The sequence below is a fragment of the Hibiscus syriacus genome, unplaced genomic scaffold (assembly GCF_006381635.1).
Source record: "Hibiscus syriacus cultivar Baekdansim isolate YM2019G1 unplaced genomic scaffold, ASM638163v2 tig00112281_pilon, whole genome shotgun sequence".
In the NCBI taxonomy this organism is placed as follows: domain Eukaryota; kingdom Viridiplantae; phylum Streptophyta; class Magnoliopsida; order Malvales; family Malvaceae; genus Hibiscus; species Hibiscus syriacus.
In genome coordinates, this window is record NW_024063292.1 from 2,529,536 (window position 1) to 2,556,144 (window position 26,609).

The 26,609-nt window shown below is 32.7% G+C and overlaps 2 protein-coding genes and 1 pseudogene across 2 annotated transcripts; all 3 read right to left on the reverse strand.

Annotated features, from left to right (window-relative positions):
* Positions 1-19,384: 19,384 nt before the first annotated feature.
* LOC120177029 (serine/threonine-protein kinase Nek8-like) lies at positions 19,385-21,736 on the reverse strand. The gene is made up of 5 exons (XM_039183293.1): positions 21,584-21,736; positions 21,050-21,104; positions 20,655-20,766; positions 20,375-20,434; positions 19,385-19,771 (listed from the first exon to the last, which is right to left on the reverse strand). Exons 2-5 carry the CDS (start codon positions 21,058-21,060, stop codon positions 19,583-19,585), a joined length of 372 nt encoding a protein of 123 aa, XP_039039224.1. The 5' UTR covers positions 21,061-21,104; positions 21,584-21,736; the 3' UTR covers positions 19,385-19,582.
* LOC120177065 lies at positions 21,060-24,142 on the reverse strand (annotated as a pseudogene).
* Positions 24,143-25,012: 870 nt separating this feature from the next.
* LOC120177066 (ultraviolet-B receptor UVR8-like) lies at positions 25,013-25,572 on the reverse strand. Its single transcript, XM_039183311.1, has 2 exons — positions 25,423-25,572; positions 25,013-25,331 (listed from the first exon to the last, which is right to left on the reverse strand). The coding sequence occupies exons 1-2, from the start codon at positions 25,455-25,457 to the stop codon at positions 25,013-25,015; spliced, it is 354 nt and encodes a 117-aa protein (XP_039039242.1). The 5' UTR covers positions 25,458-25,572.
* Between the last annotated feature and the right edge of the window lie 1,037 nt (positions 25,573-26,609).

The following is a 26,609-nucleotide window of genomic DNA, read 5'->3' on the forward strand; positions in this document are numbered from 1 at the left end:
TGCACAATTCTAGAACAAAGAAAGAAAACTCAAAGATAAATACAATCGATCACAAGTGGTATTTTTGAAAGCAAAATGAATATTGAATGAAAATAGGCTTGACAATGCTCAAACGATAAGTTCAAGGCTTTCTCTTTGATTCTCTAGCTTCCTTCCTTAATTGTTGTTAATCAATGGCTCCTAAGCTTGTTTAAATACTCCTTGGATCACTTCTGAACATTGGGGATCATTAGTGGAGTCAATAGAGTCGTTATGGTGTGAAAACAATTAATAAAATAGTTAGGAGCGTATGGTGCATCGATGCATAGCTAAGGTGCATCGGTACACTATGTGTAAAATTCAAATATTTCGACCGTTGGAAGACTTAGTGCATCGGTACACTAGGGGTGTATCGGTGCGCTAATTACATTCGATGTTTCAAATGAGCTTGGGGTGCATCGACGCATGATCTGTGCATCGGTACATAAAATGCATTTGATGTTCAAAATGTTCAAGAGTGCATCGATGCATGGCTTGTGCATCGGTACACAAAATGCATTCGCAATGGCTGTGCATCGATACATCTTTTTGTAAATTTTATTTTTGGCTCGATTTTGGTTTGAAATACTTTGTGAAAATGTTTAAAAAATATTTTAAGTATAAAACACAATTTTACACTTTATTAAGGTTTTGAAATTGATATTTAAAAGACTTGGAGTAATATTTTTGATATTCGAATAATCATTTGTAGAATCTTAAAATTCATTTGTACATAATTTGTTATATCGAAACATTAAAAATGTTTTCAACAATCTCCCCCTTTTTGATATAACAAAACACTTGAGTAATTTTAAGATTTTCTTTGAAAATAATTTTTGAAATCAATTTTGAAAATTATTCCCACTTACTATAACACATCTTTCTCCCATTTTTTGTTAAATAAAACAACTCTATAAAACGTTTAGTTCAAAAAGAAAACTCTAATAATTTAGCCAATTGATTTTAAACTTTAAGCTGCTAAGATCACAATCAAGAGAAAGGTTAGCTATTAGTTTCATAAATCAATATTCATAATCAAATATGCAATGCTAAATTGGTCATATTGCAACTAATTTGTAAATGATGCAAAAACTAATAAATATTAAGCTCAAAAAGAAAATTTAAACTAAACCAAATAAATATATATATATATTAAGTTCAATCATCCAAAACATTCAAGTTTAAACAACCATCATCCATAACAAATTCAAACAATCCAAAACATCAAAATGTTTAATCCAAGCAAAAACAAAACAGGGCAAGGCAAGGTCTAATCCATAGGAGGATCGGGAGAAAGAGGAGGATAATGTGCTCGCATCTCGAGTGTGAGCACATCTAAATTCATCTCCCTTTGTTAAACCCCCATAGCGGTGAGATGGGACTCAATGGATGCAAACCTAAGATTAAATGTCTCCAAAAATAATCGAAAATATGGAGGAATTTGATCCTCTTACTGTGCCGGTGAATCATCATCGGAGACGACATCATCAATATCTTGCATAAGTTGTTGAAGCTCTGAATCATCGTCCGAAGCCGGTACTAGTGGAGGTGGAGCTCGTGAAGATCTGGCTCCCAGTGTTTGTTCAATGGATCAATAAACCCATTGGCCAGTTTCCTTATCCTTTTTCCATCCCGCTTTCTTTAAAGAAATGAGATTGATTTGGTTTTGGAGAGGTATTGGAATATCAAGAGTGACCCTAAGAACGAGTTTGATAAACAAATTACTAAGGAGACAACCGTAAACCAAGGATTCTATATTCTTGGAAAGAACAGTGTTTATGGTATCTACTAACTCACTAAAGATAATCTGTGGCATGTTAATTTTCTTATTATGTTGGATACAATGTATCCACCATATATCTATGTTTCTAAGAGATGAGTACCTACCTCCAGATGACCTAAACCACCAAGAGATCATCAAATGTAGAAATCGATCGTGATGAGTTCTTAAGGTACTAACACTATCTTTAGATTTATAAGGTGATGCCACAATCTCATTTTCATTGTAGAAACCTAAGTTATCTAGTCCAAAATGAGTAGCGATAATGTCAGAGTCAATAAAAACAAATTGACCTAAAAGATAGGAATAAATTCCTATGGTTTCGGATCGACGTTCGTTTTGGACACATACCACATTGGAATAGAAGATGTGGACTAATTGATGATAAACAATAGGTTTGAGTTGAAAAAGTGTATCAAACTTCCAGGATTTAAGAGTAGGAAGATATTGGAAATTTATATCTTCCATAGCTTGGATAGAAGGGATACGTTCTTCCCGGATTTTATATGACTCAAAACAAGTATGGTACATTTGGTAGAAATCTTGTCTACGGCCAGATATATTAAAATAAGAGTTTAAAATGGTCATATTTGGGTCATTTGGGTTTGGATTTGGATTGGGTGGAGGAATATGAGGTCGTTTTTTACTTGAATGATTCGATGAAGACCTAGGACGTTTAGGATTAGACATGGTTTAAAGAATCGGAATGGTTAAGGTCACCTGCAAATATGAAACACATGTATGCAATTCAATCAATCCCAAAACTCAAATGAGTGCTATATTCAAGGTTCTCTAAACTGAATCCTAATGGGCATAGTTTTGAAAACTATTTGGAAAACAATGTTTGAAAATCATAATACGTATAGTTTTCATGAAAACAACATAATTGAATCAAAAACAATATTATTCAAAAATAATAAAATTTGTATATTTTGAATTTGTTTTGAAAAATCTTGTGTTTTTGATGAAATTGATTGTAGAAAATAGTTTCTAATCACTAAACAATCAATGTCGGATATTTAGTTCAACCTAGAACTAATCAAGACTAGTCCTAAGTTTATAAATCAATAAAACATATGTTTTTAAAATATTTACCTTGAAAATTCAGATTTTGTGAGAATGATATGTTATTTGCACTTGAATAATGATAGAAGCAGAATTTGGAGATAAAATACCAGAGAATTCTGACTTAAAATTGTTGATTTGAAGCAATAGAGAGATTTGGGTGAGAGAGAGGGGTATACGATGTGAGTGTGTTTAGGTTTAGGGTTTTGAAATATAGTGGTATTGAAATCAAGCATTTAAACGTGCATCGATGCATTATGCACTAAATTGTCAAAATCTGTTTCAAACATTCAAAATGCTAAATTAATTAGCTCTAGTGGTATTGGCAACTCATATATTGAAAATTAACTATGTTCAATCAATCAAATCTATCTTTAAACATAACTTGAATATATAATTAATTTTCACTAAGAATCATAAACTCCCCCTAACTAATAGCAAAGAATGCAATCAAAAGAGTTATTTATAAGCATTTTCAAAACTAATTAAAAGTGCTAAAATTATTTTAAACACTAAGTAAAGATAGGTCAGTTAAACCTAATTCTCTCCTAAGTGTCCAAAATCTTTCTTTATCTAAAGGTTTGGTAAAAATATATGCTAATTGATGCAAAGTATCAACATATTCTAGAACTATATCTTCTTTAGCGATATGATCTCTAATGAAATGATGTCTAATTTCTATATGCTTAGTTCTAGAGTGTTGGATGGGATTTTTAGTGAGACAAATCACTAGTATTGTCACACTTGATAGGTATGGTACCTACTTCAATTTCATAATCTAAAAGTTGTTTCATCCATAAAACTTGTGCACAACAACTACCGACTGAAATGTATTCCGCTTCAGTGGTAGATAACGTAACACAATTTTGTTTTTTTGAAAACCATGAAATCAGCATATTTCCTACGAATTGGCAAGTACCGGAGGTTCTTTTCCTATCTATTTTGCATCCTCCATAATCCACATCAGAGAAGGCATGCAAGCTAAAAGTAGAGTCTCTAGGATACCAAAGTCCTAAACTAGAGTGGCCTTAAGGTATCTAAAGATTCTCTTAACAGCTAGTAAATGTGATTCCTTAGGGCATGATTGAAATCTAGCACATAAGCAAACACTAAACATAATGTCTGGTCTACTTGCGGTTAGATAAAACAAAGAACCAATCATTGACCTATATAATTTAACATCTTCACATTTACCTCCTTCATCATTGTCAAGCTTTGTTGAAGAGCTCATTGGAGTGACATGAGGTTTCCCATTTTCAATCCAAACTTCCTGAGCATATCCTTGACGTACTTAGCTTGATTGATAAAGATGTCATCTTTTCTTTGCTTGATTTGGAGTCGCAAGAAATATGAGAGCTCCCCCATTATGCTCATCTCGAATTCACTCCGCATTAGCTTAGAAAATTCTTGGCAAAGAACATCATTAGTAGAACCAAATATTATATCATCAACATAAATTTGTACTACTAATAAATCTTTGCCTTTTTGCTTTAAAAACAATGTAGTGTCAGCCTTCCCTTTTGAAAACCCTTTTTCAATTAAAAAATTTAACAATCTTTCATACCAAGCTCTAGGAGCTTGCTTTAAACCATAAAGCGCTTTTGTCAATTTAAAAACATGATCTGGAAATTTTGAATCTTCAAAACCAGGAAGTTGTTCCACATACACTTCTTCTTTTATCAAACCATTTAAAATGCACTTTTAACATACATTTGATATAATTTAAATTCATTGAAACATGAAAATGCTAATAACATTCTAATTGCTTCCATCCTAGCTACAGCAGCGTATGTTTCATCATAGTCTATGCCCTCTTCTTGAGTATAGCCTTGAGAAACAAGTCTAGCCTTGTTCCTCACTATATTACCACTTTCATCAAGCTTATTCCTAATACCCATCTAGTACCTACAGTAGATTTATTACTAGGCCTTTCAACTAATTTTCATATTTTACTTCTCTCAAATTGATTTAACTCTTCTTGTATAGCCATAATCCAATGTTCATCATTTAATGATTGTTTAATATTCTTAGGCTCTATGCATGAGATAAATGCAACATAATTACAAACATTTCTAAGAGAAGATCGAGTTGTTATTCCTTTGGATGGATCACCTATTATTTCACCATCATTGATATAGTTGTACTCTCTTGGGTAAGAGACTTCCCTTTCTTCAATGTTTGGATTCTCGAGAACATCATGAGTTTCCTCATCTTTCGTTTCTTCCTTTGATGATGGTTCATCAACGTCATGTCTAACGTCATTTGCTTTTATAATACCTACATCATCATTCACACAAGAATCCTTCCTCGGAAGAGGATTATCATAAAAAACATGTATAGACTCTTCTACAACTAAAGTTCTTTAATTAAATACCCGATAAGCCTTAGAATTTAATGAATAACCCAGAAAAATTCCTTCATCACTTTTAGCATCAAATTTGCCAATATTTTCTTTTCCGTTGTTTAAAATAAAACATTTACATCCAAAAGGTTGAAAATAACTAATGTTAGGCTTTTTATTTTTGAAAAGTTCATATGGAGTTTTTCCTTAAAATATGCCTATCATTACGATTAATACATAACAAGCGGTATATGTGGCTTTTGTCCAAAAATATTTGGCAAATTGTTTTCACAAAGCATAGTTCTAGCCATTTCTTCTAGAGTTCGATTTTTCCTCTCAACAACTCCATTTTGTTGAGGGGTTCTAGGTGTTGAAAACATTATGGCTAATACCATTAGAATTAGAAAACTCAGTAAATCCAAGATTTTCAAATTCAGTACCATGATCACTCCTAACACTAGTTATGGAGTAACCTTTTTCATTTTGGATTACTTTTTAAAACATGATATTTTTTCTAATGCTTCATATTTAGTACTTAATAATAGAACCCAAGTATATCTAGAATAGTCATCTACCAAGACAAATGCATATTGTTTTCCACCCAAGCTAGTAGTCCTAGATGGCCCAAAAAGATCTATATAGATCAATTGTAATACTCTACTAGTTAATACATCATTAATGGACTTAAAGGAAGCTTTTCTATACTTTAGCACAAGCATCACAAATTTTATCATTATCAAATTTTAGCTTTAATAACCCTCGAACTAAATCTCCTTGAATTAGTCGTTGTAAAACACTCATGCTAGCATGTCCTAGTCTCTTATGCCATAACCAACTATCATGTTCATCCTTAGCAACTAGACATAAATTAGTCATATTTATGGAATCTAAATGCACCATGAATATGTTTCCTATTCTATGACCAATAAGCATAATCAAAATAGATGCAACGTCAATCAATTTTGCGATCATTTAACTTGAAATAAGACATTGTATCTTTTTTCAAATTTATCTAATCGGATTATGCTTTAACCCATTCACATATAAAACATTATGCAATTTCGATTATTGAAATTAAAAGCATATGCATAAAGTTTTAAAGATGTTATGCATTAAAAATTGATATCATTAAAAATTTGAATTATATGCATAAACATTAAAAATCTTAAGGTCAAAATTTTAAAAAAACCAAAATATTTGAAAAATTGATATTAATTGTTAAAGAGATAACATTTACATTTAAAAACAATTTTGACCAAAAATTATTATGATGAACTAGAGTTATGAAAAAATACTGAAATACATGAGATAAAAATAATTTTAAGATTTAAAACCTCATGCATGCATAATCTAAATGAGCAACCAATTAAAATAATAACATCAAGTTCTAGAGGTTACTCATTCCTTTTTCATGTGTGGCTAAAGCATCTTGAATATCATCATTTACATATCAATTGCTCCCACACACCTACAAGAGACATTTAAGTAGATTTTGGTATCCAAATTTTTTTGGATCCTTGAACATTAGTTTCAATGCCCTTGTTCCTTTTGGAACCCGTACTTGTCTAATTTTAAATCGTTTTCCTTTCTTTAAAGGACAAGTATGTTCCTTATGACCATGATAATGCCAATGTGAGCATATTGTCATTATTGAAATAGATGAATTATGTAAAATGATCTCTTTTTCTTTTGATAAACGTTCAAGCTTAACTTTCAAATCGAAATTTTCTTTTTCAATACTTTCATATTTCATTTTTGAAAGCTCTAAATCCTTCTTCAAGATTTCATTTTGATTTTCAAAATTCATTTTCGTTTCTAGAAGAAGTTTGTTTAATTTGAAAATTAATTTTTCAAATTTTTCAGATTTTATCTTTAAAAGCTCTAACTCCTTTTTCAACATTTCATTTTTGATTTTCCAAGTCTGTTTTAGCTTTCAAAAGAAGATCATTTTTAGCTATAAATTTAGAAATCAGGTTATTATATTTGGAGTTCATGGTCTCAAACTCTGAAAATAATTCATCATATGCATCTTGTAACTCATTAAAAGAACATAAATTTAATTTAGTTGAGTTTGAAGATACCTTTGGCTCTTCTAGAGCTAATAGAGACATCACCGGAATTTGCTCTTCTTTTTCGTCTCTATAGATTTCCTCAAGCTTATCCCGCATATCTTTGCATTTGAACAAGAAGAAACTCCTTTATAGACTTCTGGATCAATTGCACAACATAACATGCATAGCCTTTGTATTGTTGAGCTTTCTTCCGTTCTTGCTCACTCCACTTCTTTGCCTTATTCGTATGAGAAAAATCCTTTCTTGATTATCATCCAAGCTTCCATATCATGTGATTGGATAATATCATCATAAACCTCTTCCAACGACGATAATTTGTTCCATTGAAGTAAGGAGGCACGTCAATTGGTCCGGATCTTCCATGAAGAATGAACCGGAAGTGGACGCCATCTTTATCAATTTAACTCTTCCTGAATCGACTTAAGAGGTGGTTAAACCTTCAAATGAGTAAGGCTCTGATACCAATTGTTGAGTTAATCGATCGATGATTTCGCCAAGATGGGGTGAATTGGAAATAAAAATTTCGGTGGAAGCTTTTGCAGAAAATGGAAAATATTTGCACAGCGATTTAGAGTGGTTCGACTTTCTCAACCAAAGTCTACCTCCACTACCTTAGCTATCCACACTAAGAATTTTTGAACAAATTCACTAATTTGTTCTTTCTTTTCAGGACAAAGAGTAACCTTACAACTCCCTCAAGAATTATACCATAAATTCTTGAGCATACTCTTTTTCAAAGAGAATACACAAATTTCGCAAACTTACAAGAAAATCTCACAAGGTAGATTGTTTGCACAATTATAGAACAAAGAAAAAACACTCAAAGATAAATACAATAGAGCACAAATGGTGTTTTTGAAAGCAAATGAATATTGAATGAAAATAGGCTTGAAAATGCTCAAACGATAAGTTCAAGGCTTTCTCTTTGATTCTCTAGCTTCCTTCCTTAATTGTTGTTAATCAATGGATCCTAAGCTGTTTAAATACTCCTTGGATCACTTCTGAACGTTGGGGATCATTAGTGGAGTCAATAGAGCCGTTAGGTGTGAAAACAATTAATAAAATAGTTGGGAGCGTATGGTGCATCGATGCATAGCCAAGGTGCATCGGTACACTATGTGTAAAATTCAAATATTTCGACCGTTGGAAGACTTAGTGCATCGGTACACTAGGGTGTATCAGTGCACTAATTACATTTGATGTTTCAAATGAGTCTGGGGTGCATCGTGCATGATTTGTGCATTGGTACATAAAATGCATTTGATGTTCAAATATTCAGAGTGCATCGATGCATGACTAGAGCATCGTACACAAAATGCATTCGAAATGGGTGTGCATCGATGCATCAATGTAGTGCATCGGTACATCACTTTATAAATTTGATTTTTGGCTCGATTTTTGTTTGAAATGCTTTTGTGAAAATTGTTTCAAAAATGTTTTAAGTATAAACACAATTTTACACTTTAATAAGGTTTTTGAAATTGATCTTTAAAAGAATTGAGTAATATTTTTATATTCAAATATTAATCGAAATCATTTGTAAAATCTTAAAATTCATTTGTACATAATTTATTTATCGAAACATCAAATGTTTTCAACAAACCTTCCCCATAAATAGCACCGTTCACAAAATAAATTTCAAGACAAATTAAATATACCAAATGTAACTACACGCTCCTAAATGTATCTAAACAAACCTAAATGATCCTTAAGACAATCAACACTTAAGTAAAAGGACCCAAATATAGCCTTTTTCAAAGTTATCAACCAGCTAAACCCAAGAAGCTACAGATCTCTAAGATGTTCTTGTGTTACTTCCATTTCAAAATAGCCTCCACTTTACTCGGGTCCATTCGAATACCCGTAACAGATACGATATGCCTTAGAAAAATCACCTTGTTGAGCCAGAACTTACACTGCTCAACTTCGCATACAACTTATGTTCCCTAAAAGTTTGAAGAACAATCCTTAAATACTCATCATTTCTACTTCAATACGAGAATACACTATTATCATCAGTGAACACGGCCATAAACTCGTCCAAATATGGTCGAAACACCAATTCGTTAATCCATAAGATAACAGGGGCATTAGTTAACCTAAATGGCATCACTAAAACTCATAATTCCCATATTGGGCACGAAAAATAATCTTTGGGATGTTAGAACCTTTCATCTTGAGTTAGTACCATACCTCAAGTTTATCTTTGAAAGACGATAGCCTCTCCAAACTATTTAAACATATCATTGATCCTAGAATGAGATATTGCTTTTTATTATGAGCTTGTTCAACATCCAGTAGTCAATACATAGTCTCAATGTCCTATATTTTCTTCTTGAAAAAGAGAATTGAAGCTCCACACAGTGAAACACTGGGTCAAATGAATCCTCTATTCAATAACTCATGGAGTTGGACTTTCAATTCTTTAAGCTCTTTGGGGGTCATACGGTAAAGATCCATCGAAACTAGTCTAGAACCAAATAAAATTTAATCTCAAACTCGACTTCTCTATCCAGTGGTAATCCAAGCAACTCTTCAAGGAAGATATCAAAATTCCTTAATAGTCTAGATTCCCTCTATATTAGATCGAAAACTCTGGTATCCAAATATAAGCAAGAAACCTCAAAACCCTTCTTGGTCATCTTTCAACCACTAAAGTAGACACAACATTTGTTAGAAACCCACACGTTCCATAATCATCAGTACTTCCTATCATTAGAGTCTTCAAAATAGCCTCTTGGTCTCATAATCAAGATTAACTTGATTCTTGTTCAGCCATCCATGCCAAGAATCAAGTCAAACTCCTCTAAGGGCGTTTGGTTCGCGGAATATAAGATTACCAGTGGGAATAAAAGATTACCAGGAATACGATTACTGGGAATGTTATATTTTGTGTTTGGTTGGTTTAGTAGGAATCTAAGATTATCATGTTTGGTTAAAGGAATAAAGATTATTGGAATGTATATTTTACCAAATTGTCCTTATTATATTTGTTTTTTAACAAGTTGAATTCTATTATAATACTACTATAATTAATTTATATATTTTCTTTAAATTTTTTAAATTCATAAAATTTATATAATTTTTTTCCCAAACTGAAAACATAAATAGTTTATTGAAGGTAAAATTTTATTTAACCCATGAACTTCATATAAAATCTAATTATGGATTTTTTGTAAATCTAAAATAGTTTAAGGATAAATTTGTAATTTAACCTTCGTAGAATTTTTATTATTCAACGACAGAAGAATGATAATTTTGAAAAAAATTAAGGGCATTTTAGTCTAAAACATCGGTAATCCAACAATACCTAAGGAAGGGTTAATCATATTCCCGGTAATATACCCTAAAAAATCCACTATTGGTAATAAAATTATCGGGAATAAGATTACCGGCCAACCAAATGGGGGAATGAGGATTCATTCCCCGATAATCAAGAATGTCGTGAACCAAACGGCCCCTAAAGGTAACTCCATTAGATTAGCCAAGAAGATCTCCCTATGAATCTTTACAAGACACCCTTTATAAATTTAGTCCAACTTTATGGAATGACTTACGAGATTCTAATCTGTCAAACACTCTCGATATTCTCTATTGGGATATTAAGACCACAAGATAGAACATGATATATATAAATGCGTGAAACCATTATCAAGTAAAGAAAAATATGGAACTGAATAAATAATAACATACCTACAATCACATCAGGCTCATTAGGGCCTTATCTACGTCTAACAACATAAATTAACTAAGTTGCCTAGCCTCAGTTCGAGCTGAACCCCTACTCTAAGAAGGTCATATTCTACTAGAAGACTTGGATGCTCTCTCCTAACTATAACCCTAGTTGGAGTCTGGATAATACTTTGAGTAGTAGGTGTCTGAGCTGATGTCTAAATGGTAAGAGTTGGCTCCAGAAATTCCCTCAAGAAATGGTTATTAAACCCACATCTGAAACAAGTACCTAACTTCTTTAAGCATTCACCAAAGTGATGTCTCTCATAGTGCTCACAAGTTTACAATGGCAGTAATCCAGAAGAAACATCCTAACTAGAAGTTGGAACGTTAAAAGAAATTAATGTTACATGCCTAGTACTCATATCACCTCTCTGATAAGACTCACACCTACCTCTCTTTCCAGAAAGCGCAGAAGAGTCAACAAACCAAAGGCCTCTTGAATCTATATCGGTCTATCTCTCATACGCTCCATACCTACTCGTCGATCTCCTCAGCGGTCTTGGTTATCTCAACCAGAGTATCAAAATTCCTTTCCCTAGGTAACAACCTGACTTTAGTCTCATACTAGAGTCCCCTCTCGAATTTCAAACATCGGTCCAACTCAGTGTCAACAAGCCTAGAAGTGGGTGTGTTAAAAAACCTATAATAGTTAACTGTAACTATTAACCAGTATAATTGTTACATTTAACAGGTTAATTAACAAAATCGTTAATATTAAACGGTTTTGGTTCATCGAACCACTGAAAATGATGGTTAACGATTAAGGTTATGGTTACAATTTTGATAAACGGTTAACCGTTAAGAAATTAAATTTATAATTATATTTCTAATTTATTATATTTACACAAATAATAATATAGTTTTCTATTACTTATAATTTATATATATATATATATATATTTAATAAAAATTTTATAGAAATAATTTAATATATCAGTTTTAATTTTTAATTTTTATTTCTTTGAAAATATAGAAATATTATTACACCAATATAATTATGTTTATTGTTAGGTACTAAGATATTTGGAGATGTACATAATTACAACAATGTAAGTATGTGTTAAGTGGTACACTTTTATATTTTATTCACTTACATTTGTGTAAGTATGTGTTGAGTTATATATTTTTTTTGTAGTATGATTTATGAAAAAATTTGACAAATAATTGTAATAGGTTAGTGGTTAACTGTTTCTTAATGGATAGGTTATGATTAGAAAATCTAATAACCTTTATAACGTTAACCAACCGTTTAGGATAAACAGTTCAATTAATCGTCTATGAACAACCCTACCTAGTAGTATAACGACTCAATCTCACAATTAGTCATAGGCATGTCTCCTTGCTCCAAATTCTAAATATCTTAAGGTTTCACCTACATGTATCTCTCTCTCTCATGTATCAACTCTGAAAACGTTCCTTGAAGAGGTCTTAAGTTAAATGACCCTTCAGGATACTTGTAGCAATCGAATGTCACCATCTATAAGGTGATACAATGTTTATAAATATCAGAAAATATCTTTTGAAAATAAGGTATTTAGGACTCATCCACATTCCGAGTGTTTAAAATCAAAAGCTCTAATATTACCAAGTTTAATTCCCTAGACCTAGAGACGTTACAATCGAATCTAGGTGGTCACATCATATTCAACAATCTTTTTCATATTTAAAATGTATTTGAAATATATTTCAATGAATAATAGTAAAATAAAAAAATATCCAACAGTAAGGTTCATACAATAAACATATATATAAATACCAACATAAAAAATCTGTATAAAACATTCATAGGACAAAAAACCATTCATAAAGATATATAAATACAGTAGCAAAAACCCATATCATCAAAATATAACATAAAGGGAATATAAAATATACAATTGCTACAAAGGAGAAACAGTCGATTCTCTTGATGCCAAGTATGATAGTCTACTATATTGTAATATATGAAACGTTAAAAATTAAATAGTGTGTTAAAAGGTAAGTTTTCTCCTTGAGTGTATATAGGAAAATATAGATAAAATACTTCGGTAAAAATTAATTTATAAAACGTACTTTTAAAACATGAATACTACCCCCATCCGAACAACAGAATGTATAGGTTCCCTTAAACCATACGCCTACATGTACACCCAATAAGGACCTTATACTTGTAGCACAAGGACCTGCGATAATGACTTACCCTGTGTAAAAAGAAGAGGAGTATGCGGTAAGGTCTTACATGTCATAGACTAAGCGTAAAATATTTCCTCTAATAATACCCATAATAACAATAAATATGCATGTATTTCAATTAAAATAATGGTTTAATTTCAAAATATTACAATAATCCATGGTTGAAAATCGTATTTAGAAAAATACGATAACCAAAGATCATGCCAGAAATATATGATAAATTAGAATCCAATTATCGATATACAATAAATCAGATATCATGTCGCTAAAATTTTCAGTAACTTCAAAATTTTAGAAAAATTCATATAAACAAATAAAAAATATTTAACACCATCATAAACACACTTGTATCAATATGAGAAGTTTGATAGGTTAGTACTATTAAGTCTATCCATCATGATCAGCAGTAGTGCTAGATCTACAATTGGGAGAAACTTATTACTAACCTAATATAATAACAAATAAACTTTATTTAAAAAATTTATGGAAACCTAAGAGTAACTCTCAAAGTTCATGGACCTTAAGGATCTGTTGGATAGGAAGCGTCGGATCTAGTCAATCCTTGATAAAGGGAAACACGAGTACTTTCATAAAAATATATTCTCAAATCAATTCTATATTCAATACTCAAATAATCATGTAGAAATGTTAAAAATACAAGCATTTTCGGGTTAATGGACTCAAAATGTCAAACAATGTCAAGAGAGAAGTTTTTGAAAAAAGTCAACATCAGTCAATGACGATCAATGGCTTTGCTCGACTCAGTATAGCACCGCTCGATTGGATCAGTTTGATTCTGTTTGACTAGACCAGTTCAGTTTAGTTCAGCTGGACTGGTTCGGTTGGGCCAATTTAGGTTTAGGGCATTTTGGTATTGGACCAAAGGTTGGGCCAGACTAGTTTGGGTTGAACGGGTACACAAGTCGGGTTGACCCGATTCTAGAATCCTCCTCCAGGCGATAGAGGAACCACACGCGTAGGGGTGGCACGTGGGTGCATGTGTAGTGGCGTATATGGTCAGAAAATTTGTAAAAAAATTATAATTCAAAACACAAAGTTTTGAATCACTTACCAAGCTCAGTCCATGACGGTGAACGACGGAGAGCTCAATTTTCAATGTTAGAAACTTCCACTACCTCATTCCTTCACACATCGGTGACAACGATGATGAGGTGACCATCGATGGACTTGGGACAACATTAGAAAGCAATGGTATGGGTTGTGTAGCAAACAGAGCTATGATTAACAATGAAATGATGTTTGGATAATCTTAGAGAAGAAAAACTAAAAGTATAAAGAAAGAGAAAAGTGGAGAGAGAAGCTTAAGGGATTATTAAACGAGAAAGCTTAAGGGATTATTAAACGAGAAAGCTTAAGGGATTTGTTAAACGAGAAAGCTTCAGATTTGGGTTTAAAGCTAAAATTATCCAAAGAATGGGAAAATTGCCCTGTTAGGCCTCTAATTTTTTCTAATTTATAAATTTGGTTGTATTTAATTAAAATTCAATTTAATCCATTAATTTAACTATTGAAAATTTAGCCCCTAAATTGGGGTGTGACAAAATGATGGTATCTCTTAAGGATGAATAAGAAGAGGAGAAAGAACATAACATAACCAATCCTAAATAATTTTTTTCGTACTTTACCTTCATGGTCTCTAATACCTGAGTAAATTCTTTCAGATAGATAATTGTGTTAGAGCCAAACCTTAATAAATATGAAATCAAACAAGGATCTAATCATATCAAATTATCGAGAATGAATAAATATTAGATTACAAAAGTGTATCTGAATCTATTGTTGGAATTACCTATAAGGTTGAGATCTTAAAGATTGTCTTATGGTTGTGATCTGGATTAATTGATAGGTTGAAATCTTTGAGTCTTTCTTTGGTTGTGATCTTCCAAGAAGACAGAGTTCTTTAGTACAAAATTTTTGACCGGATAAGAGAAAATACGATATTATCTATTTCTTGGCGGTCATAACCTTTTATATAACTAATTTTAATCCATTATGTTTGTACTTATAAATGTTCCCCTCGACAATTATACATACAACTTTAATCGTATCTACACTTTTATTTCCATGATACTTCTAATATATTATGACTTTATAACATAATTGGCCACTTAATTTATGTCATGTTTGTTAATAGTATACATTAAAATATGTTCTCATAATTATGGGTTTAAATCAAATAAGTTGATCTTCAAGAGAGAGCCTTCTATCAACTTACATAAATAGAGACGGTATTTCATATTCGACTTGATTATTAAGTTTTTTTATGCATAGGTTCTCCAATTTTACCCACAAAGAAGCAATTATGTTTTCTTTCAATACATCATGCTTGATTTGATAAATGTAAACGAATTTGAAATAGGGCTTTTCAATCATTAAGTTGTTTATCCTCAAGTTTCCAGAACGAAAACATATTATCAACCCCTTTCATTGTCTCATAAATTCATCCGTGAAAGAACATCTCGATCTTCACCTTCTCATAATAAGATATTTCATATTAGATCAAACCTAAAAAGCTTGATGCCAATTTGTAATAATGTAAGTATGATAATAACAAATATAACCAACCGTAAAATAAAGAATATAAAATATTACGTGAAAAACTCTTTTGGAGAAAATTCTAGAAGAAGATAATTTCACTAATATCGAAAGTATAAGATACAAGAGAATCTGCAAAAACAACTTGACTTTTAACCTTAATATCTAATAACTATTTATAGGGATAAAACTTTGGTTACAAGAGAAAATTGTTTAATAGAAATCTAGTCAAATATGTTATCTACTATTAATCAACATAAAAGAGAATAAGATTTTTACTTTAATCAAATTAGGTTTCTTACTTTGCAATTATATATTCATTAATTTATATCACATGGAGTTCAAATCAAACTCTAACATGAAATATATATATACATCATATAAGTAAAATAGTAGAATTTAAATAAATCCATATCCGTGTTCCAAACTTTTTTTTCTTCTAATTGCGAAGTTAGCTTCACAGTAGATAAGGTGAAGTTAACCATCCAAGATTTAGAAGCCATGCCTGTTATTTCTCTCACAGTGGCAATCGGACTAGAGATGGAATCATTTGAGGAGATGAGATTGTAAGTTTCAGCATAATCTATTTGACATTGGACATGTTCAAAGCCAAGATCTCAGGTAGTATGAATACCGAGGAGAATGCCCAGAGTTCTACATGGAGGTTGAGAAATTCAAATGTATTTGTGAAAGCCCACAACCCAAGCACCAACAGAATCCTGAAGAAGGCCTCCAGCCACACCATGGCAGTTCATGGGGTTAAGAGCTTCATCAGAGTTTATAGTGATCCATCTTAGAGGAGCGACCTTCCATTGAACTTCATTCTGGAGGGTCAACATATGAGAAGTCGTGATATTTGGAGAAGAGGAGCAGTAGTAGGAAGCCCAGTTCTTACTGAGCTGAAAGGTGACATTGTTGAGAAGAATGTTGTATGAGAAAATCCTTGAGTTCCCACACTTCCAAACTTGCCAAAGAAGAGAAGAAAACACACTACAACAAAATTGTTCTACAACGGACCTTTTAGCGGCGTTTTGAGAGTAAACGCCACTAAGTTTAAACATATAGCAGCGTTTACATTCCAAACGCCACAAAATTATAACTTTAGCGGCGTTTTTATACAAACGTCGTAATAGGGTCATCTCTAGTGGTGTTTTTTCAACAAATGCCGCAATAGAGTAATACTTTAGTGATGTTTTTATACAAATGACGCAATAGGGTTCATTTATAGTGGATTTTTTCAACAAACGCCGCAACGGAGTAGTACTTTAGCGGCCTTTTTATACAAACGTCGCAATAAAGTCATCTATAGTGGCATTTTTTCAACAAACGTCGCAATAGAGTAGTACTTTAGTAGTGTTTTTATATAAACGTCGCAATAGGGTTCATCTATAGTGGTTTGTTTTTCTACAAACGTCACGACAAAGTATTACTTTAGCGGCGTTTTTATACAAACACAGTAATAGGGTTTATCTATAATGGCATTTTTTTAACAAACGGTGCTAAAAGCTCGCACTTTAGTCGCGTTTGTATTACAAACGCCACAAGTTTACAGTTTCTAAGTCCCACACCCTTTAACCCTTTTTTCATTTTTCCTCCTCTAATTTTTTCATTCCAGCCGTTTACCCAACCCATCTGTTGTTTCTTCTCCAATGGAAGGCTCTTCTTCTCAGCCCTTCGATCAACGTTGACGATTACGACACACAACTTCTCCCTCATCAACAAGGAACCTCGTCGTCTTCTTGGCGTCTCTGAATTTATGGATTCACAATAACCCCCGATAATGGTAACAAGGATTTCAGGTATTACGCCGCTCTATATATCTCAGAACTTGCTGTTTTAGTATTTAGACAACTACATCCGAGTTTTCTGTTGGTTTGAGTATATTGATTTATATTTGTTAACTATTTTATGGGATTACTTCTTGATGTGGCTGTTAATCAGGAGAGAAAATATGGGAAAATAAACAAGTGTATAACTTTTCTTGACATGCTGGATATGGTTCCTTTCATGACTGGAACGAGTGACATCCCTCCACTTTACATGCTTTATGCTGTCGTGGTGCATTTGGATACACTCAATGCATCTTTTTCCGGAAACTATGGGTCATACGTAAAAGATTTCTGAGGCAGCTAGTTCAAGATAGATGATACCGAGGTAAATTTATTCCCGCCCTTTTGGTTCACTGAATGGCTATCGGTTATATGCTCACTGGTAGAATCTCTCTTCGAAAAACAGCTGCTCATTGAAAATATTTTAGGAATGGAGTTGAAATACGATTTTGTGTATCCCCTTTCAGGTACATTCAGTCTCAATGAGCCAAGTGATGTCTGAGGATGTATACATCTTATTTTATATGAGGTAGACACCTATGATTTCCTAGTGTACTTTAGAAATATCGTATTCCTTTCCCAATTTTATCCCTTCCATGTATTCATTTTATCCCCATTTTTTATGCTTCTTTGTTGTATGAATGCTACTTTTGGTTTTCACATCAATGTTCTCTTCTAGCTCTGAAAGTATGCAAAATTCTCAAGGTCATACCCTCGCCCTCAAAGAGCAGTTACTGTAAAGGTCAAGAAAGTTCCTGCTAGGCACATCGCTTCGAAAATGGAGAATCCATCACGACCGACACAAAGCAAATAGAGCAGCCACTCTGTTGGCCACAAGCTTTACCCAGATTCCAGGCCTGAAACCGCTACAGCCACTCTTCATCTTCTTCGTTCTATCTCAACCAAACACCACCTTCTCCATTAACAACAAATCGAAGTCTATAAATTTGATGGGAGCTGCTTTGAGCAAAGATAACAATGGCACATTTGTTACTGTTGAAGTGACTTTTCATTAAAAATTTATTTTCGTCTTGCTCCAAAAATTCATAAGTTCGCACCCCCTTAAATTTATAAGTTTGCCTCCTCTAATGTAAAATTTTGCATTCAAAGATATATTTTTGAACCATAAGATCAATTTCAAAAAAGAAAAACTTTCATGAAACATATAAATTATCAGATTTACTTTGACAAACTTAAAGTTACCATTGAGCACTGTCATCAACGTGAGATTATGAGATACTAAAATTGGTATTGACACTAATTAATTGATTAAGTATATGCAGTAGGAAATACACACAATACATATAGGTCAGAAATTAATACTGGTTTGTCAAAAAAAAAAAAAGATTCAGTAGGAAATATCAAGCACAATACATAAGGTTCAGAAATTAATACTGGTTTGTCAAAAAAAAAAAAAAAAGATTAATCTTCAATTGCCGTAGTATTCAATGTTATTTGATTTTTGTAATTTTATATGTTTTAAGCCATTTTGTAACCTTTTTAATTAAATCATTCAACTGCTCAAAGTTAAGATTGAAAAGATCAAACTAGACCTATGTAAAGCAGTTTTATATATATATATATATATATAAACTGCTTTACATAAGGTTTAGGGTTTATAAGAAAATTAGTGTAGTAATCTCATAGATTTATATAAAAATGAACATTAATTTAATGCATTTTGATTTTGATTCACTATTTTGTAATTTATTTTCATTAAACAAAAGTTAAAAAAAATACATAAATTGGACTGGTTGAACCAAGAAATGATCCAATAGGACAGGACATCCGACCAAAATCTTTAAACACTGATTCTAAACCTTCAAATATATCAATAAACATTAGCATCCAATTTAAGTGAATGTAAAGGTTTATTTATTCCTCATATCATTCTTTCCAATGAAAACTTCATCCAAACCTAAATATAATTTCTTTTGTTGTTCCTCAGTCATCAAGCTATATATATACATAAGATTCTTGACTTATGGCTTGGATTCATCCGCCTTCCATTTGACTATAGCAAGCGTATGACTATAGCAAGCGTATGACGGCCTCCGCAAGCAACAAGTTTAGAGATCAAATGCCCTTCACCACCACTTCCGCCAACACTTTTCGGAGCTGGCAGATTGATAGGGACTTCCATTGGTTGACCTGTCGTTAAACTTGCGGCCATAACCAGGCGTCCATGGTCACCTCGTCCAAACTGCCATCGCAAAAACCGGTCACCATCATTCGCATTTCAATTATTAGACAGGAATGCAATGATGAAGTGGATGATCAATCATCCCTGCGTATATATGTCATTTTTGGCAAGGGTGGTGGTTGCAGACCCAATAATTCAGGATACAAGACATGAAAAAGCAAAAAACACGATACGGAAAAGAAACACGAACAAGACCAAATACATGAACATGTCAAAATCTATATAAACAAATTATTAACATGTAAAATGATGAATAGATAGAAACACCAGCAAATACATAACATCCTAGATCTAGGTGGGGGCACTAGTTCATACTCTGGTTTATAAGCATCAGACAAAGGCAAACTGAAGAGAAACTAAGAATGGATGAGAGTAGAAGATGGTGAGTGGCAGGATCCAGGCAAAGGTGAAGTTGGCCCAAAATGAAATGTTGGACTGATAAAATGTTCATTACCAGACTATCAAAGCATATTCATTAAGTGCAAATTCAAATTTGAAGAACACATTGATCTGCTTAATTTGTTTGTGCAGGTTAAGGGATCAAATAGCATCCATTGCATTTAGAAGGCAAAAGCAACAGGAGAAGAAATGTTAAGTTTTTACCGAATACATGCGCCCATCACGTGTTAATGCAACCGAATGTGTTCCACCACAAGATACCTGGATCAAAATAAGCCAGCGGTATGAAACGAATAGAGGGGTTTATTATTCCACGAATCAAATTGTACATACAACACAGATGAATTTAAGCTTCTTTGTCATCATATCTACAACTTAATTATGGGTATCCTTTATAGTCCCTAATCTGATCAAGATAAAAATTGCAAATTTTGAATACCGAGTACAATGTACCTGTTCCACTGAAAATTGAAATGCAATACCGAACAATATCCTCCCCAGCTAAAAGTTGAAACTCTTTGTGGCACCATTTTACTGCTCTTGTCGTTATCTCCGAACCCGAGCCTCCCATGTTCCCCTCTTCCCCAACCATACACCTAAAATAAAAGACGAACACAAATGTAGCATTTCAAGGAATATTTTACAAGATCCAAAGCTAAAAGTATACACTTAAAATTCAAAAATAATAAAAATAACAAAATGGACGTATGAATAAAGCTGGCTTATTCTCTCCGTCCTCGATTAGCCAAAAAGAGCTTGGCATTGTTCAGAATAAGTGGAATCTTCTAGAACAATAATTTTGAAAGTTTAATTATAATCTCTTGAAACACTAGATACACATTTTTATTTTTGTTTTCTCCAACTAAAAATGGATAATACCTCTCCATCATCAGTCAATGCAGTGGAATGCCCATCCACCAGCAGCAATATCAACCTAAACGTGCAGTCAAATAAAAGGCTGATCAGACTATCAATAAAATACGCAACCAAAACTAGCAAAGAAAAAAAAGGCAAAGTTATTGCGAAAACCTTAGGAACACTAAACAACATAACTTTAAAATGAAGAATGGATGAAGAAACAAAAGCAAGAATGGATACTATTAGTTTATTTGATTACAGATGTTTGTAAAAAAATACACATAAGAGACTGAGGTATATGATTAATGTACCAAACCTAAAAGCAGTAATTGAAACTTCGGAGATCTATCATTAGTATAAAACTAAAACAACCCAAACGAGCCAATGTAATAATGCATATTAACATTTCTCATAGACAGACCATCAAATCCTAGTGACCTATACTTCCAACCATTCCAACATCAATGGTACCGAGTTTTCTAAATACCATTTTTCCAACAACCAACAACTAAATAAATACGATATTAGTAGGGAACTTAACAATGTAATACATACCAAGTGAGATCAGATAGTCCTTGGACAGGTATAGGTTGTGATCTAGGTTGAGTATCTTCAGTTCCAAGTTGTCCATATTCGTTATTACCCCAAGCCCACAAAGTCCCATCCTCCTGGAGAGCCAGATTATGAATGCTCCTACTGCAAAAGCTTCACATTTCAAGACCTTGTACTCTCACAGGAACAGATATTTGTTTTCTGAGAAAGGGGAACAGGATTTTGCATTAATGAAATAACATATGCTATGGATTGCAGAAAGCTATCAAAATGATTAACTGCAAGTTCTTGAAGATGATTAAAAGTGCTAGAAAATTCCTAGCATTAAAGAAAATTACAAAATTTCGACTATAAGGTAATTAATGTCACCAGTGGCCAAGGTTGGCCCCAGGTCCATACAGATCCTTCGCGGTGTCAGCACTACTGAATGAGTGCCCCCAGCAGCTACCTTAAATCAATTAAACAGATATAAACACAAATATAAGTTAAGTTCCACCACTGAAAACACACATCATATACAGAAAAGTCAGCTGTGTAGGACAAATGAAACAACAGCATATGGAAATATGCTAATAATAATGTAGACGGAGAAATGCAGTAAAATAAATTGAGTATTCAGAGATCAAAACCAAACCGAGGATTAACCACTACTATGACAAGCAATAGATGTATAAAGTCCATAATTTGCTGAAATGTATTCACCACACGGTATCAAAAGACTTGATTAGGCGCACTAAAAACTTCGAACCTCATATAAGCATTATACAAATAAACAATAAAGAAAAGCTTCTTGTCATGCCAGGAAATAAATAAGTAAAGACTCTATGTTTCATACTTGTATCTGAATCACCTATGTTTACTACAACCTCAGGTGTGGGTGTTGGATACAGGTATGGTTAGATTTTACTAAAATTTTCACGTAATTTGGAGGATACTTGGAGGCCATATCCTCGTATCCATATGTCAGGCACGAGTAATTCAGAAAAATGAAGAATTCAAGCAACATAGGTATCAAGAATCAACTAACAGAGTACATCACGTCAAGGGAGATGGGGAGAACTAAAGGAGAAGGTTTCAGACATTTCCACTTTTGTTCCCTTTCCCCTACTTTCTCCTGATTACTTTTATTTAAAGAGAATAACTAGTGCTCGAATAACAATAATACCACATACTAAAATTTTGTAAAAAAAAAAGGTAGATGGCTTTTTTGTTTGGTAATAACGTAGATGGTTTTATAACCATATTATTTGAATATGTTTTGCTCTGTAAAGCTGTTGAACCTCTCTTTTCCATTTTCGGTTACTCTTGGTGAAGGCTATGTTACTTGGACTTAGGTGCAAGCGTCAAACATAAATATGTTTCAGGTATGGATATTCAACAATTTTCCAAAGTTTTTATGTATTTGGAGGGGTCCCAGGAGGATCACATCCCCATAGCCATGTCCAATATGTGGGGATGGGTATAAGACACGGAATTTCAAGAAAAATGAAGAACCGAAGTACATGTGGTAAAAGCATCAAGGTTAAAGATGTTTTACCAACAATGTTTTGACTTGAACACAATAGTTAGAATCGTATTAGATTTGATCTTAAAATATACCTTCTTTACAGCACTTCAAGTAAGACAAATGAAGTTAGTTGTTAACATAATTTATGCCCCTAAAAGGGTGCCATAAACTACTCAAACTGGTTTGAGAAAAAAAGCTAGAGGTTTCATGCAATCTAGTTTAACTTCAACCAAAAGTACAGTCAAATTTAAGAAAACTACCTGGCGAACTACAAGCTTTGGTGCACAGCGTTGAGGAATCACAATGTCCCTTCTCAAAGGCCTACCGGTATCATCTTTCCGTTCGGGCTCTTCACCACACTGCCCGTATTCGTTCCCACCTGCACAAACACACATCATATGATGACATTCATAGAATACATACTTCACTCAAGCATTCATTGGAATGGACAATTAAACCCAAACTCCGCAAGACCAGAAACAGACTAATTAACCTTCTATCATCCCCAGTGACAAAGAAATTTACATTCCAACAAACTTATTATTTGAAAACACTACACTACTTTAAAGAAGATAGTATAATGTTTTTTTTTATCCAGTGTGACACTTTCGAGCTTACCCCAGGCATAAGCTCTGCCTCATCATCAACAGCAAGCAATGCCACCCACCAATAGCCGCCTAGAATTAATAGAGAAATAACAATTTAGCATGCAAGAGCAACCATATGTTATGGAAATAAATTAAAACTGCATAGAAAAATACTATAGAAAAGATTTGACAGACAAGCACAGTCATGTGTTACGGAAATAAAATTACTGGACAATTTTAACATTAGCAAGAGCCTTAACCTGACTTGGAATATTCTCAGTTTTGGTCTCAGGAGGATGCCCGAGGGTTCCTCTCTGGTTCCATCCCCATGTAACAACTGAAGTTCAACAGAGAACACCAAAATGTAAATCAAACTAATCCGAGTATACAAGAAAAGGGAAAACGGGCATATGCAAAACCATACAGTATCATATGCATATTACAGAAAACCAAGAAAGCAACAATCATCTGGTTACTGGAGTAAAATGCTTCAGCTCAAATAAGGATCTCCTTCAAACCCTGAGCAAGAAATGGAATTTGAAGGAACTGTTTGATTTTTCCTTTGCTACTTGCTTTTACTTCCAAATGCAGAATGCACATAAACACTTTAAACAATAAGGCTCTATTTGATTGTTGCTTTCCATGCTGGCTGTTAGCTTCCTCTTAAGTTGCTAAAAGGAAAAGGATAATGGGAAAACAAAATATTAACTAAATTCAATACAAGAATAAATATAACTATCTAAACATTAGTAAAAAATGTTTTGCATATAAAATCACATTTTACTTTTAATTGTCCAAAATATCATTTGCTCTGGTGTACAAATACATTTTCAGCAAGCAAAGATTAAATAGAAAAAGTAGCACCATATGCTCTAACATTTCATTTTGCTTGAAGTATCTATATCTAAATCACTTTCGGACACAAATGTGAAGATGTTACCCTTCATACACATGTAAAGACTTGGAAAATAATAAGCATGCCCATGTCCGATACCATCGAGACTCGCAGAAGTGCAAGTAACATAGGTAACAAGTAACAACCAAAGATACTTAAAGCACATAACTTGGCTAGAAAATAAATGTACGATTCTGTTTTAATTAAAAATAAACATGATTAGGATAGAAAGGATGTTGTATTCTAGTCATCCATTCATTTCAATGAATATGAAATTAACTTTAATTGTTTTCTTTTCCTTTTTCATTTTAGTCCAACACTCCAATATTCAGTAACCATATTGGATCCGACTATACCAGGATCGGGCCGGGAAACTCAAATAGAAGAAAAGCTCTATTTCACCAAAAAGGTGAATGAGGGCAAGTAGCAAAATCAACAACCAATCAATCAAAAACCCAGAAAACCCAAGTTAGAACAGTTGATGCTCGTTTCGAAACACCAAGAGAAGTTTTCAACCAAAATGGAATCAAGCAACTGAATAAACAATCAATACCCACTTCAAAAAGCACCAAGAAGAATATAAATATAAAAGCAGAAGGGGGGGTAGCCGCCGAGACCTTGCCATCATCACAAATAGCGAGAGAGTTACGGCTGCCAGCAACGACGGAGCGGACATTGTGAGGCTCAAGAGCTTGAACAACGCAAGCCCATTCTCTTTCTTCATTGTTTCCAATACCCAATTGGCCATCTTCACCGGAGCCCCTGAGATTGTAACAAAAGATAAAGAATGAGGAGCAAATAAGTCAATAAATTGATGAAAAGTTCAAAGAAAGGAAGGGTTCAGAGTCGAAACCAAGCAATAACAGAAGATGAAAAAGAAGAAGCCATTGGAAAGTATTAAACGACGGCTGGAACAATGGGAGAATATCAGAAATATAGAGAGAGAAATCAGTAGTCGAGAGGTTTTATTTGAAACAAACAAAAAAGTTTGGTGCTTTTAGTGCATCTTGCAATAGCTGCTTCTGCCTAGTTGGGGTGTATCACTTATGCAAATTCGATTCTAACACGTGCATTTAGTGTGAATAATAGTTCAGCTTTCAATTTTCCTTTGTCTCGTTTCATTAAAATAGGTAAAACTGGGTAGTTCTGCGGTGCGGCGCTTAAAAAACGGTTAATATACGGCGTGACCGGTTAAATAAATGATCGGTTAAAATTTATACCGGTTATGTTATATTATTTAACCGGAAATATTATAAAGTACAATAACATACTAGGTAGCGCTTATAATGTAATAGGTAGTGCTTATATTTACCTATTTTATAAGTAAACCGGTATATTTATACCGATAGTACAAATTTACCTATTACATTATTTATATTGAAAGTGTCCACTTTTTATAAAAAGGATCGATACTTCTTTTAAAGTTATGTAATTTATGTTTCAATTTTTTTAATAGTGTTTCATGTTTTCCACCTACAATATTAATTTAATAATTTCATTTGCACAAAAAATTATTTGATTATTTGATATTTTATAAAATATTATTTAGAATTTTTAATTTAATAATAATATATATCGTAACGTAAAAATAAATCATTAGACGCCTATAATTACTAAATTAAAATCTTAAAACTCACTCAAAAGATAACCTTAAATTAATGTTTTCAACAGTGAAAAAGTATGGACACTTTTATAAAAAGGATAGACACTTTACAATATAACCACTACCTATTACATTATAAACGATACCTATTACATTATATAAGCGCTACCTATTACATCATATTTTTACCTATTATATTGAAAGTGTCCATACTTTTTATAAAAAGGATCGATACTTCTTTAAAGTTATGTAATTTATGTTTCAATTTTTTAATAGTGTTTCATGTTTTCCACCTACAATATTAATTTAATAATTTCATTTGCACAAATTATTTGATTATTGATATTTTAAAATATTATTTAGAATTTTTATTTTAATAATAATATATCGTAACGTAAAAAATAAATCATTAGACGCCTATAATTACTAAATTAAAA